The following is a 15,469-nucleotide window of genomic DNA, read 5'->3' as shown; positions in this document are numbered from 1 at the left end:
GTTACGTTATAGATAAACGTTGACTAATGCGAAATGATGTCATATTATTGCGGTATTCGAGGAAACCACATCCGGCGGCGGGAAACAAGCCAGTCAGTCAATCAGTCAGTTTTCTTACGGATCACGCGAAGGATATCCTTCCTCAAGAAGTTATGTTACGACCTTTGATCCTCATCATCATAATGATCGCGCCGCACAATTTGTTGGCGTATAATATTAATACGCTCGATGCCAAGGTGTACGATGATCCTGCGCGTGTATCCTCGGGCGAATTATTTATTCGTCGCAGTTACTTTGGATTCTCGGTGGCTCTTTATACAAGTACTGAAGAAGCTTTCCTGCTCGTCGGAGCTCCGCGAGCGAACTCCAGCGAGTTGCCGTTCGTGACCGAGCCGGGTACCGTCTTCAGGTGTGCGATGAACGGCGTATGCGGGGAATGGGTGATCGACAAGACCGGAAATGGTCCGCATCCTCGTGAGAGACTGATCAATCAGATAAAAAATAACGCTTGGATCGGCGCGACTATCGCGGTAGAGAATAAGACCGAGCCTAGAGTTGTGGTGTGTCTATATTTTTTTTTATTCAGTATGAATCATCGATATTTTTTTCAGTATCAATAACTAGCAATGCAAATTTTAAAATTATATAGCGTTTCAAATTTCTTGAATTAATTTGATTAATTGAATTTTTCCAATTAGAATGTTCGATGAAAGGCACTTTTGATTTTATCTAAAAATATTTAAATTACATATTATAATGCATGTGCAATTAATTAAAAAATTTCAAAATTTAGATGTACAATAAAAATATTTTGTTACGTCATGCTAAGTGGTTTTTAACAGAATATTAATTAATTTTATTTGGATGTTTGATACCGAAAACATAAAAGATTTTTATTATTTTAATTATCAAATGAAAAATAATGACAACTGCTCAGTTATCTTTTTGTAAAGAACATCGACTTTAAATTCATCAAAATACAATTTGCAGAAAAATATGTAATAATTTGACGACTATGTATAATTATTGCATGAAACATACTTTGAAGATTAAAAGATTTCTCTAGATCAAGTTTCTAAAATTTAGATAAATAACAAGAGCTCTTTTTGAATGCTAAGCTGCCTTTGATAGAACATTAATTAATTGTTAAATGTCTAATATTAAGAATATTGAATATCCCCCCAAAATGTTATAAGATTTTTATATATACATATACATTTCCTTCTCATAAATCCAAAATTATAAAATGACAATAGTAGCTTTCCATTTTTATCTTTCTTATTCTAATTTCATCGAATAAATAGGTTTGCGGACCGCGATGGATAAACAATATCGTGAACGCTAACAGGCCCAATTGGTTCATGAATGGTATTTGTTATGCGACACGTGCCATCAACGCTGATGCATTCGAGAGAGAAGCGGAGGAGCGAATATTACCGCTTTCGAATTCCGAAAATCAGATTACGTCCAAAAACGACATAGGCATTTACAACTACGGGATGGGCCAAATTGGCTTCTCCTTGCACGTGAACTCGATGAAATACGATGTGAATGTCGTGTTGGGTGCTCCAGGTGTATATAACTGGAAAGGCGATGCTATATTAACTACCGCCTCGATAAACGACGAGCCATTCTCACGTACAATAATTCCCTCACCCGCTAGAGAACAACAGGTTCACAGTTACAATTATCTCGGTAAAGATATATTTCTTATCTAATTTTTAATAAATTAAAAATCTCTGCTAAGCTTCTGTAATATATAAATGCGGTGTATCTTTCAGGATACGCTGTAACAGCTGGTAATTACTTCAATGAACGAGATATCTGGTACGCCAGCAGTGCGCCGAGAAGTGCTAATATGTACGGGAAGGTCCTCGTGTTCGCTTTTCCCCCTAAAACTAATCAGCGTATGTTCATTAAGACGATATTGTACGGTCAGCGATACGGCGAGTATTTTGGCGCCTCATTAACATCGTGCGACGTCAACAATGATCGTAGACACGAGTTGATCGTCGGCGCGCCACAATGGTCCAGGAACATGGACGAGGGTCTCGTCTACATCTTTACGGGACGACGCAATGTATGGTTTATTTTTAAGTTATTAAAAATCGATATGAAATTAATTTAATATTTTAATAAAGAAAGATAAAGAAAAAGATTAAAGTTATGATTTTAATATTAAATATTAAGATTTTTCTAGAAAAAATGGAATGTTCACTAAGGACAGTATCTTTAGTTGAATTTATCAATATTTTTTTCTATATTTAAAATAATTTCTCGATTAAAAAACGTGTTTTCTTTATATAATAATAAAAAAATGTATATTTAATTACATCTTTTCTTACGTGTACAAAACCTAGGACAATTTCGAAGAACTTCAGATGCTCGAGGGGGAGATCGTCGGCGGCAGATTCGGATCCACCGTGGCGTGTCTAGGTGACATCGACCACGACGGCTACGGCGATCTGGCCGTAGGTGCACCTTACGAGGATGAGAGCGGAGGCGCGGTTTACATATTTAACGGGAACAGAGACGGTGTTTCCCGCAAGCATAGCCAGAGATTGATCGGCAAGCGATTCTCGCCGATGATGCGCGGATTTGGTATCTCCATCTCGGAACCTCGAGACATCGACCGGGACAATTATTCCGACATCGCCATCGGTGCTTATCTATCCGGCGAGGTGGTCCTGCTGAGATCCGCGCCGGTTGTCACGATCAACGTGACATTGACGTATCCGCAGATCAGATTGCTGCGAAACGCAACGTCCTTCGTCATCAGCCTCTGGATGTCCTACGATGGCGCATACGTACCTGAAAATTTGCGTAATTTCTTATTTTATACATGTCGTACGCATTATGAATTTATTTATATTTTATTTTATTTTAATTTTTTATTTGCTTAATTTTTTTATTTATTGTATTTATTCATTTTTATCGTTACTTTTATTTTTTATTATTTATTTTTATTATTAATTTTATTATTATTATATTAATTTTATTATTATTATATATATGTATAAACTCTGTACATATATGTGATTTGATTATTTTCAACATTGCGTAGCATATTAATTTGCGTATCAATTCTGAATTACTGCATTTATCAGGAGCCATCGCAATCCTGAAGGTCGACGAACTGCATGGCAGGGCCAGGTATCGGGCGCAGAAAAGTAGCATAGATAGACCACAGACTTATAAACTGCGTTACACGCTGCTTAAAGCTACGGTCGCACGTATTTCACTTGAGATACATCTTACGGTACGTTAGTAGTAATTCAATAATAATAATTTTTTCTTAACGTATCAGAGACTCTCTTACGTTTTTGTTACTTACATTTTAGGAGAACATTCGAAACATCATAGACCCGCTGGAAGTATCGGTATCCCTGCGGCTGGAGGACGATCTCGATGCGAGAAATGAAAGCTCATCCTGCGCATCATCATCTTGCGTGGTGATAAACAGACCTCGCTCGAAGCTCGACGATCTGGTGAAGCTTCCGTTCGCCGTGGACTGCGGCGAGGACAACGTATGCGTATCCGATCTCCGGGTTGTATTGTCGACCGACTCGATTCGGGGGGACAACAGATACATCATCGGATCCACGTCGACCATCACGTTGCACGTCGACGCTTACAATCGCGGCGAACTGGCGTATCAGACCAGGGTGCACATCTTCAGCGAGATCCTCCCGTTAGCCAGCATCCCACCCGAGTGTATCGAGAACCCTCGCGATGACGTCCTGGAAGTGATCTGCGACATCGGCAATCCTCTGAAAACAAATGTAAGATGATGATGCGTTCAGGTTTGCTTGATAAACAAAAAGATAGGTAATAATTTATTTTTCAGAAAACATTAACGCTGCAACTAGACACGAGTATGGTGAGATACGATGTTAGAGAAGTGAAACTGTGGGCGAACATCAGCACTCAGAGCGACGAGGCGAATTGGGATGACAATAGTTATGCAATTACTGTGTACTTTGATGTGGACATTGATATAGCGATCGCCGGGTTCGTACATCTCGATATAATTGTAAGATTTTTTGTGCATAAGAACAAAAAATCTTACATTTTTATATTTTATCATTTATATTTATAATATAATTTATAATATTATTAAATAATCTTATTTAATAAAAAATATAATATAATAATTTAATAAACATTTTTATCAGGAAAGCACAGGAGAACTTGTACTCGTACTTACGCGAAGAAAGCGAGAAGAAGCCGCTAAACGGTGTCAGGTTCCAACACTTTTACGAGGTCCAAAAATTCGGCGCCAGTCCTATCGAGGAAGCCGTGTTGACAGTGAAAATTCCGACGCACATTCTACGATCGCATGATACTGAAGCTATAGCAATCGTCAGTATTAACGACACTATTGGCAGAATGGATGCGTATCAATTTTATTGCAGCGACTCGAACGAAACCGAAGGGCTCTCGGTCGCGTCTAAAAAAATGGATAAAGCGATCCTAGTCGGCGCTAAAAGTAACACGCACGCAAGATTCAGCATCGAGGAGGATGACACTCCGATGAACGTACCATCTGAGAACAGAACACTCTTCATTAACTGCACAAATAGTGCGATTAAATGCGCGCAAATTGACTGCAGTTTGGGACCTTTCCTAAGTTCCTTGTCCGTTGCCAAGTTTTTGGTGACGCTGGATCTGCAACTGTCTAATTTTCCCGGTAAATATAATCATATACAACTGTTAAAAGAAGAAAAGTTCACATTCTTTGATCATTTTCTCTACTTGTAGCTGACCTGATGAAGGGCAAAGATATCATATTTTACGTGACTGAGGGTAACGTGATGATAACGCGACCTTACAATATCGCTCAAAAGGAAGGTCATAAGCCGGATATGGTTTTGGTTGCCACGACATTCTTGGGTTCGCCGATCGCTCAGCGAATAGCCGTGTGGATAATAGCGCTTTCAGTAATTCTAGGAATTGTATTGCTGATACTGTTAATTCTAGGTTTAATAAAGATCGGCTTCTTTAACAGAAAGAAGAAGATGGAACTTGAAGCGCTGAAAGCCGAGACTGACGTATGTTTAGCATTCTCGCAATGTACCGTAAATGAAAATTCTCGTCATTCTTGATGATTAGTATATCAAATATTATTGACGTAGAGTAATTCGCGTTTCAGAAAAAATATAACGTGGTACTGGAAACAACATCTTCGATGGAAGTTCTTGATCATGATTGAATACACTTCTTCTTTTACGATTTGATCGATTGATCAACTTCACTGCTGTTGACTGAATGTATGTATATGATTAATAATATATCTAACTTTTAATATATTCATATAGTCTAATCAGTTCGTATATGTATTTATTTTTTGATACAAGTAATAAATAACAAAATTGTCCATTGTTTAAATGATTCAAATATTTTATAAGACATATTATATCTTATATATGTATATCTTTCTAAGATCTTATCATAAAATAATTATAAAATAATTATAAAATTATTAGCATATTATTTTATAATAAGTATTCAGTACAAATTGTATAATTTTGGAATTTTTAAGTATCAAGAGATGAATGAAAGCATGTTACGTATCTTATTTCAAGAAGAAAGATAAACGAATTTAACTGAAACTGTTTGAGAAATATAATTTGGAAGTCGTTCGACACTATTACATGCATTCGAGTAAGAAAATATTAATATGTATGAAAATATTAATATCAGTGAAAATATTAATACGAAACCTAGGTAGAGTTTAGAGTAATCATCTGAACAATGGAAAATCCGGATTTTTAATTCCCTATCTTTCACAATTTATTTGTATGTTTACAATATAGTATACTGTAACCAATAAGGTAATCAATAATTATGATAAAGTCAATTGCAAATATTATATACATAGATAATATTGTATATATATGTAATTTTATGGATCATTTGTACTCTATATTATTTGTTATAGTAAATATTATTCTGTATAAAGTATGTATTGTTCTAGAAATAATTTTTATTTCAACTAATCAGATAGGGACTATCGAGAGCACCAATACCTGCCACTATGCCGCCTTCGTCTTCGCTCGATGACTTGGTCCTTAAAATATGTCCAACTTGTTCATTTAGTATTATATTACTGCTATCCCTAAAAAATATATATACGCTATTATATTAATGCTATTTATTAGCAAATAATGATTGAATGCGAGTTATCACTCTGCTTGTGCTTACCCTATTATTACTCCATATATGCCAAGTTCTGTTATAATGTCCGATAAATCAAAGTTATCTTTTAATGGTTCTTCAACTGAGCGTATCAGATAGTTCTTCTGCAATGGGGGATAAATGCGATCCATGAGAATCCATGCCTTTCTCTCCTGAGAGTCTCTCATTGAACTCAACCACGTTCTTATATCTTCGTTGTATATGTTATTTCCTCCTCCTTCCCTTTGTGGTTTCAGAACAAATTTGTTTGGATTATTTATACCGATTTCCACTGCTTTTTCTCCATCCTCATCCTGTTATTGAAAAAAACAATGACAAAATGTTTTAAAAGTTGTGATTTGCATCTAAATATTAAATAATTAAATACTTTGATTAATGATAGATTACTTACCAAGTCTAATGTGTATAATCCAGTAAATATTTCTTGCACTTTAGCAACAGATGTTTCGTCTTTTAGAAACTTTTTCAATACGTTGGGCTGAGTCAAAGATTGTTGTACCTAGAAACAAGATGATTTTCGAAATCAAGATAATTTCCAAATATTTTATTCTGATAATTGCAGAACTATTATTTCAACATAATAAAACTCAATCCTTCTTTCGAATATGCATTTAACATTTAATTAATACAATTTAATATTAACATTTAATATAACTTTTATGTAAATAATAAAAATGATATTTTTGTTTATGCAAATAATTAAAATAAGATACATACTTTTTTAGTGCCTGCTAAATGATACTGTACTGATGGACATTTTATTGCTCGTGAACGTTCAATTAACAATCTAACATCCCATTCCTTATCTGTAGGATAAGCTTCGAGTTCATAACCAGAACGATAATAAACTACAGCCACTATCATATCTGCACTAAAATAATTCAAGTGATTCAGCTTTGTAGTATTTTAGATATATATTTTTTCCTATTCAATATTAATTTTTAAATTATTTTTAAAATATTCTCTCTTTTCTTCTTGAAAGAATTTATGTATTCTATGTAAACTTTGATACAGTTTTATAAAATGTAAACTCTAATTTAGATTGTAACAACTTACACAATTAATTCCTTATTTGGTCCCAGTTTTACTTCTTCCGATGTTAAACTTGTTAAACTTCTTCTAATAATCTTTATCTTAGGACATAATTGGCGAATTTGAAATTCGTGAAATCTTTGATCGCTTATATTATAAGTTACGTCCTCAACAATAAACAATATAATAGCTCTAGAATACAAAAAAATTTCTGTTCATAAATCTTATTTATATAGAATTATTATAAATATAAAATTTCTTTAGAGTAAAATCTGTTGGATTATTCAACTTACTTTGTATCATTGTACAATTCCCACGCATGCACGAGTCCATTACAAAATCCAATAATGGCATTGTTTTCTGGAATCTTATATATAATGATAATTAATAAATGACAATGTACATGAAGTATTTGAAAAATATTGCAATTTCAAAATAATACAAATTTAACATATTATAGTGAAAACACAAATAACATAGACAATTATATTTTTTAAAAACAGTTGTAATAACTTACTTGTTCACATGCTTCCTTGGCGTATCCTAATTCTCCTAATATATATCTAAAATAAATATTTTCATCACATTATAAAATAATATATATGTAAACTGTATAAATAATACATACTTTAAATATTAAAATTTCTTTGTAATATGAATTTTTATATTACAAGCTTACCTATGATATTGAGATGTAACCGTAGCCAAGGCAGCAAAACTAGTTGCTACCGTGTTTATCTCAACTTGCTTTATCTTACAGCCCTCGTGTAATAAATAATCCGATCTTAGTAATCCAAGACTTATGCTCTATAAAATTATAAGAATAAGATATATTTTATATTTTCTTCTGCTTTTTGATTGCATCATCAATCTTTTCACTAATATCTATGTACAAGATTTTATTTTGTATACCTGGCTAAAGCCTTCTTCATATACTGTCTCGTATATGTGAAACAATTTTGCTGTAAATGGATCAGCTTGAATCGTACTAAAACAAATATTAAAAATATTTATAAATATATATATATATATATATATATATATATAAATATTTAATACTGTGAAGAAAAGATTTCGATATATAAATTCAATACCTTTTTAAACTATTTGTAAGAAATTCCTTATCGTAAGCAACTTTATGAATAAGCTCGTTTAATAAAACTTGTACACTTTTTGCTGTGAAAAAAGGCTTCTCAGGAAAACTTGATGGTATCAGCGTAAATGGTAATATTTGTACTTGATCCTTGCTAAAATTCTTCCTGGATCGTACAGACATGCCTAAATATCACATAATAAATATCTGTTATCACACAATTATTATGATAATTTTATATTTATTATATATATTTATATACTGTTTTCTTTATAGCTAAATCTATAAAATAGCAAAAAACCACCTGTTACGTATGTGTTTAATTACTAGGTGTGACTTAGTTATCAGTAACAAGATATCATTACCGTGCATAAGTGTCCAATCTTTCGCTTTATCTACGTTTTCTCTCAATTTTTCCTCTGAAAGAGGAAGCTGAATACAGGACTCTAATCGACAGGCAATCATGATAAAATTGAATTAAATAATAATTTATGTTATAGTTAAAAATACAAACGTCAACAGCATTCACGAATGTGTTGAATGAATGATCGAAACGAATGATTAATAGAAATGCCATCTTTTGCTAGATCTAATAATCAAAAAGAAAACAAAGCACAGCAGGTAAAAAAGATTCTCACTTAGATATAAATTTCATAATTGCATGCTTGAATACATAAAATATACTTGTATTTGTATTTTATTAAAAGAATTTCAACACATTTTTTAATAATTTATATCAATTATTTTAATCTAATCTACTAGACAATGAATAAGTAAAATTGCATTAAAGAGATTGACTAATGTATAGCGCAGTTTAGTTAAGTTTTGTAAATAAATTTCTATCTTAGTTTCATTTATATTCTTTATATTGTTTAATGGTTTTATTAAACTTATAATTCACTCATTTTAAGAGAGCATGATGCAATTTCGAAAATAATATATTTTTGATGGAAGCTCTCATGATCATGAAATCATTAAATATAAAGACAAGATTTTTAAAACAAGTCTAACTTAATATAATACGTTTAATTTGTCTGTGAGATGTATATATATTTAATTCTCTGATATAAATAATAAATAACGATTATACATTACATATGCAATTCATATATGTATATAAGGCATAAATATTATATTCTCTCTTTAAAATCACACTCTTTCTCTTATAAAACAATAGAACATGCTTATAAAAATATAATCTTAAAAAATATATTATTAACTTTTCATTCCTATGTCTGTATAATTGTCAATTATGGATTATTTCACGGAAGGCTTTGTAAAGAGTGATATATATTTGATTTCTAATTTGTCTCCTATCTAAAAGATATGCAATCTTTAAAATCTTTAAAAGCAGTTTTGGAACGAACTTAATTCTATTTAATATATCAATTATACGAGATTCATTTATATATATAATATCGAGAAATACTCGCTCACATTTCTATATCTTATATAGCTATATCTTATATAGCTGCCAGTATGATAAAAAATTTACTGGTTCGAGAAACGAACGAGTATATCGCGTAACATATTTCAATAATTGGGATATATGACCGTACATTGAGATTACGTTTCAAGCAACAAGAGAGCATAAGATCATTATACTATGTGCGTATATTTGTAGGCTAAGATTCTTCTTTTTCGCGCCCTGTAAGAGCGTGTTTAATCATCCAGTCCAAGTCCCTTCGAAATTTCATCCGCTGTTAATTTGTGCCCGCCCGAAGATGGCGGAGTTTCCGGACGCGGAGCTGGTTTCGGCGCCGGAGGTGCTGGCGGAGGAGGTTCATAGCTCGGAGGTGGTCCGGCGCGATATTCCTCGTGAGATTTCTACGCAGCAGAAAGAATTTACAAAAAACATTACTTGGAAGCGTTATTAAACACTTGCTTTGTATTTTTTAATTCGTATACGTCGCTAAAGTCGAAAATACAGAGCATGTATTTACATCTTTTCCACGTTTGCTTAGACCGTCAAAGGCTGAACTGAACAAGGCAGATCCTATTCCCGATAAAAGATCCGACCCGGCAGAACTCTGACCGCCGGACGCCGGATAGCCACTGGACGGTTGATAGCCACCGTATCCTCCCGATGGTTGATACGCTGGTTGCTGATGACTTCCGCCACCACCTAGAACGCCACCAAATAGAGATCCTAACGTTCCACTCAGGCTGTCACCGGCGGCCGGTTGGTTTGAGGCAGGTTGTTGAGATCCTCCACCACCTAGTGTCATCGATCAAAAAAGCAAGACATCGTAAATTGCTCTCATCTTAGATATAGTATCAGGAATGGCATCTTAGACAGATAATCATCTATCCATTTATCTTGTCTGAGAAACACTCCTGTCTTTGGCAACAATTCCAATGCGATGATGTCACTCGATCAGTCATGGCAGCATTTATTCACAGATTTTCTAGTTCATAGAATCATGATATATATATCTATTTATAAAATTATTGAAAGTATCATTCGTTTGAAATTAAGTTGCGAAATATTCTATATATATAAAAATTTTCGAAAAATTTCAAGATATCCCCATTATATCCTTATATAGATGTGTAACATTTTTGAAATTCAAGTTACAAATATATACTATACCTAAGGCTCCAAAAATAGAGTCCAATACCCCGCCGCCCGATTGCTGCTGGGCAGGATAGCCTTGCTGAGCGTGTGTGTTGCCTTGCAAAGCGCTGCTCGCCAGACTGCTAGCTAAGGCCATCCCAAGAGACCCAGCTAAATTTCCAAAACCGCTTTCGCTTTCTGTCTTCGATTTGGAAGCATCCGATTTTTCGTGATCCTTTTCCTCACCTTCTTCCTTCTTCTTCTACAAAGAGTGCAAAATGCACGTTTAAGCTTCGATAATCTCTAATATTGTGTAGTAATAAATTTGACTTAAACTATATCCTTACATTCATCGCGTGCATGGCTGCAGCCACTCCTCCAGCCGCCACTAATCCGCCTATCGCTAATCCAACTTTGTCTAGACAATCTCCAAAGACACCTTCTTCTTCCGGTTTCTCCTGACCAGGTTGATGCCCATAGCCTCTGGGTGGATTATAACCATACGGACCACCATAGGCATCAGGCGGAGGACCGTAACCAGCTGATGGAGGAGGTCCATAACCAGTTGGAGGAGGTCCATAACCAGTTGGAGGAGGAGAAGGTCCATATCCACCCTGTGGTTGAATCGTTGGATACAATCCACCAGGTGCTAATTTAAGAATAAGAATTTAAATAATTTATAAAGTGCCATAATTAATATATTACTAATATATTATTAATTATATATGATTTCTTACGTGGTGGTCCAAAATTAGCAGCTGGTACATCCTCTGGCGCTGTGGCAGGACCCCTTGATGCATCGACCGATATGTGATCATAACTGATGGAGTGTATCTCAACATCGCCATCGATAACCAGATGGGTAACTTTTATGAATGGTAATCGATGAGCAAACTCCGCAAAGTGTTTGCCATTTATAGCGATTTTGTAACAGTGATGATCGCACAGGATCTTTATTTCAAATTTTTCACCTGGATGAATCCACAATGGACCAGAGTTCTCTTCCATGCCCCATGTCATCGATTCTATGCTATTTCTGGTAATGAAACCTTCGGGAAAACGCGGCGACATATGAATAGCTATGTCATCCCTTGGATTTAATGTCGGTCCCAGCTGATAATTGATGGCAAATCGCACAGCTTGAGGTGGTACTTCGCCTTGTATCGTCACCAAAGTACCTGCCCTTAAACCTCCTTCCACTTTCCCCACATATGGGATTTCCTGTTGCAAAATGTCATTGTGAGAATATGGCAAATGTCAGCAGAAATATGTGTAAACGATTTTCTAAAAAATAGCATAACAGCATTTTTCACATGAATAGGATAAGCTATAATAATAATACATAATTTTATATATATTAAAATTTAAATAATACATATTATCAATATATAATTTTTTAAATAACAATCATAATTTATAATTTATAATATATAATGATCATAATACTGTGTTAAGGATGTTAATGAGCGAGTAATAAAATAAGAGAATGCGCACTTGTCCCAAGCATCGGCAATGCGGATACTTTGCAGATCAATCTCTGGTTAAAGAGCGAGAAAGAGAGAGACAAAAACAACAGAATGACGACAAATACTTACTGGATTCAGTACCGGAGAGCTGGACATTTTTTGCTATCGTTTCGACGATCAAAGCTGACAGCTGATTCCGATTCGAAATTTCTGATGATGACTCCGATCGTATATAACGGAACCGATACGCAACACAAAGACAGTCAGTCCCTTCCCGTAGCACCGCAAAGCATTTCTGCGCTTCCAGCGCTTCTATTTACAGTGATGACGTTTCAATCGAGTGAAATATGCCGCGACACTTATATAATCGAAGCAATCACGTGACCCATCGATTGTGCAATCCATTTGAATTCTCTCTCTGGATTGGTCACTCTAGGCACCGAGTAACGTGAGTGGTTGTAATTGTTTGCCACGTGATCAAGCGGGAAGATTTTGAATTAATTGTTATTAATTAAAAGAATAAACTGCATTTAATTCCTAACCAAAATAATCATATGAACAAAAACGGTGAGCAATTAATAAATAATAAAATATAGGACCAGGAAGGTTATAATTTAATTATATGAATTTATTATTAAAATTAATATGAAATTAATTAATTATTGAAATACAAGCAATTAAATTCGTTTTATCATTCTTTATTTTATAGGTTGTGTGTGAAAATGAAAGCAGTATATGGATAATGAACAAAATAAGATTTCTATTCTTTCTATTTTTTTTTAAAGAAAAATAGAAAGATAAGAAAAATGACGGGATGTCAAAATAAGGAATAATTTTTGGAAGATTTAAAGATTTGATTTATTGAAACTATATATATATATTCTGGAAAGACATTCTCGAAAAGATAATAAAAAAAATAAAAGATTCATATATTTTTTTAAATCTTCTCGCACTATTTTTCAAGAATTATAATTTTTCTATTCTATATTACTTTTAATTTTATTTCATTCCACTTCCAAAGAAAGAATCAATTGTTTCATTATAATAGACTGTAAGATAATAAAAGAAAAATATATATATATATATATATATATATTTTATTTTAATCTTTCCGTATTATTTTTTAAAAATTCTAATTTTTCCATCTTAATTTTAATTTAACATATTAATCTTAATTTAATTTATTATTAAATACCAATAAATGTTGTGAATATTAAATGCCGAATGCAGTAAAAATAAATGTTGCCAATAGAGTATTTTTCTTTACAATATTTAATTTTTAAAACTATATATATCTATTAATATTTATTATAAGCCAATTATTATTTTTCTAATTTTTTAAATATATTTTTGACAGATTTGATAAAATAAGGAACGATTTTTCGAGGACTTGAATATTTTATTTGCAGAGACGATCCTGTTGCGGAAAGATTGCGTAACTAATAGACACTTATTATGGCGTAGTGTGCACGGACCGCCTACATTAATTTTCGTCTAGTCACTGTTTAATGTTCGACGAAATTAAATAAACCCAGACGTAATGAATGAAACAGTATATACTGAGCAGAGTCTGTTTTCCCGACGTGGAGAAATAAATAGACGAACGTGAGGATGATTAATAATGTCCAGAGAGACCAGATGTACCTCGGAAACAATAAAACGTAAGGAAAAATGTATACATGGAATATCTGGAAAGCGTTTCAAAACGGTATTTTATTTCTTAAACGATTATTAATCTAAAAAAGCGAACAAAATATTTTTATATTTGATAACATTACTCAAAACATACACACACATGCGTTTTCAAAAATCGTTTTCTGTGTACGAAATTAAAGAATACTATTGATATCTTCCTTAATTTATTTAAACTTTTTAAATTGCGTTTCCACAATTTTAAAAATGTAAAAAAATTCTTTTTTTACGTCGATTGTTTATTATTTAATACATTTTGATGTACTTTAATTTTACATATTTTGGTTTACACCAAACATCTTTTTATTAGATATATTTATAGAATTATAATTTAGATATATTTTTATTAGATATATAATTTCTTAAGAAGTTATAGCAGTTTAGAGAATAGAAAATTATGATAAGATATAAGAAATTATAGCAGTTTGGAGAATCGAAAATGAGAATAATTTTTTACATCGTGTAAAATTTTAATTAAAATAAATATATAAATTAATATATAAATTAACAAATATATATAAATTAATAAATATATATAATTTAATAATAAAATTTTAATAATAGAACAATTAATTGAAGAAAACTGAAATAGGGTCTGCGGCAACATATTGTCGATTTTTAATATTTAAAGGCGAGCCAAAAATTTTCCTCTTGTATATTTTAATAGTACATTGTGTACAGAATATTTTGGTACCACGCAAACACCAGCCTACAAATTTTTTTATAAAATATACATAATATAAGTATGCGCCGCATAGGGTCCGCGGCGACATATTGTCAATTTTAAACATTTAAAGGCGAGCCAAAAATTTTTCTCTCGCATGTTTAATAGTACATTGTGTACAGAATATTTTGGTACCACGTAAACAAAAGCCTACAAATTTTTTTATAAACTATATATAATATATATATGCGTCGCATAGGATCCGCGGAGACATATTGTCAATTTTTAATATTACTAGAACAACACAAGCGTGCGCTACGCGAGCGCCATTTCTAGATTTTATATAAAAAAAAATAATATTTTTATATAAAATTTGTTTAAATTTGATTAACATTTTTTGACAGAAATCAGATAATTAAAGCGTTAATTTGCTAATTAAATTTTAAAATAAAAATATGTTATAAAAATTAAAAATGTTATAAATAATATTACAAATAATATATTTACTACTTAAAACTCGAATAATATATTTCATTATTTGCATATAACTTTTATATATATAATACAATGTACTATCAAAATATACAAGCAATAAATTTTGAATATTAAAAATCGATACTTTGTAGCAGCGGATCCTACATGGCGCAAACTTTTATTATGTATATCAAATAAAAGAATTTGTACGCTCGTATCTATTTGGTATAAAAATAATCTGCAAACAACGTACTATTGAAAAAAACAAGCGATAAATTATTGGCTCTTTATAT

At 32.5% G+C, this 15,469-nt stretch overlaps 3 protein-coding genes across 3 annotated transcripts; 1 reads left to right on the top strand and 2 right to left on the bottom strand.

The window, feature by feature from the left end:
• Positions 1–26: 26 nt before the first annotated feature.
• LOC145936801 (integrin alpha-4) lies at positions 27–5,270 on the top strand. Its single transcript, XM_083039377.1, has 10 exons — positions 27–560; positions 1,305–1,695; positions 1,782–2,080; positions 2,361–2,823; positions 3,108–3,259; positions 3,342–3,782; positions 3,848–4,011; positions 4,176–4,690; positions 4,762–5,051; positions 5,153–5,270. Exons 1-10 carry the CDS (start codon positions 27–29, stop codon positions 5,210–5,212), a joined length of 3,309 nt encoding a protein of 1,102 aa, XP_082895503.1. The 3' UTR covers positions 5,213–5,270.
• Positions 2,282–8,889, bottom strand: LOC145936804 (glutathione synthetase). The gene is made up of 13 exons (XM_083039381.1): positions 8,689–8,889; positions 8,325–8,508; positions 8,143–8,218; positions 7,910–8,037; positions 7,748–7,793; positions 7,524–7,597; positions 7,255–7,422; positions 6,916–7,069; positions 6,590–6,697; positions 6,205–6,491; positions 4,208–6,118; positions 3,335–3,770; positions 2,282–2,811 (listed from the first exon to the last, which is right to left on the bottom strand). Exons 1-11 carry the CDS (start codon positions 8,786–8,788, stop codon positions 5,992–5,994), a joined length of 1,452 nt encoding a protein of 483 aa, XP_082895507.1. The 5' UTR covers positions 8,789–8,889; the 3' UTR covers positions 2,282–2,811; positions 3,335–3,770; positions 4,208–5,991.
• A 551-nt stretch (positions 8,890–9,440) lies between these two features.
• Positions 9,441–12,658, bottom strand: LOC145936206 (uncharacterized). The gene is made up of 6 exons (XM_083038152.1): positions 12,476–12,658; positions 11,618–12,101; positions 11,228–11,529; positions 10,917–11,142; positions 10,267–10,541; positions 9,441–10,150 (listed from the first exon to the last, which is right to left on the bottom strand). Exons 1-6 carry the CDS (start codon positions 12,500–12,502, stop codon positions 9,986–9,988), a joined length of 1,479 nt encoding a protein of 492 aa, XP_082894278.1. The 5' UTR covers positions 12,503–12,658; the 3' UTR covers positions 9,441–9,985.
• Between the last annotated feature and the right edge of the window lie 2,811 nt (positions 12,659–15,469).

The sequence above is a fragment of the Prenolepis imparis genome, unplaced genomic scaffold, assembly GCF_030444845.1.
Source record: "Prenolepis imparis isolate NDT839.2.m4 unplaced genomic scaffold, iyPreImpa1.0 SCAF_5, whole genome shotgun sequence".
In the NCBI taxonomy this organism is placed as follows: Eukaryota; Metazoa; Arthropoda; class Insecta; order Hymenoptera; family Formicidae; genus Prenolepis; species Prenolepis imparis.
The sequence above is the reverse complement of the archived record's forward strand: the minus strand, read 5'-3'. Positions and strand labels throughout refer to the sequence as shown.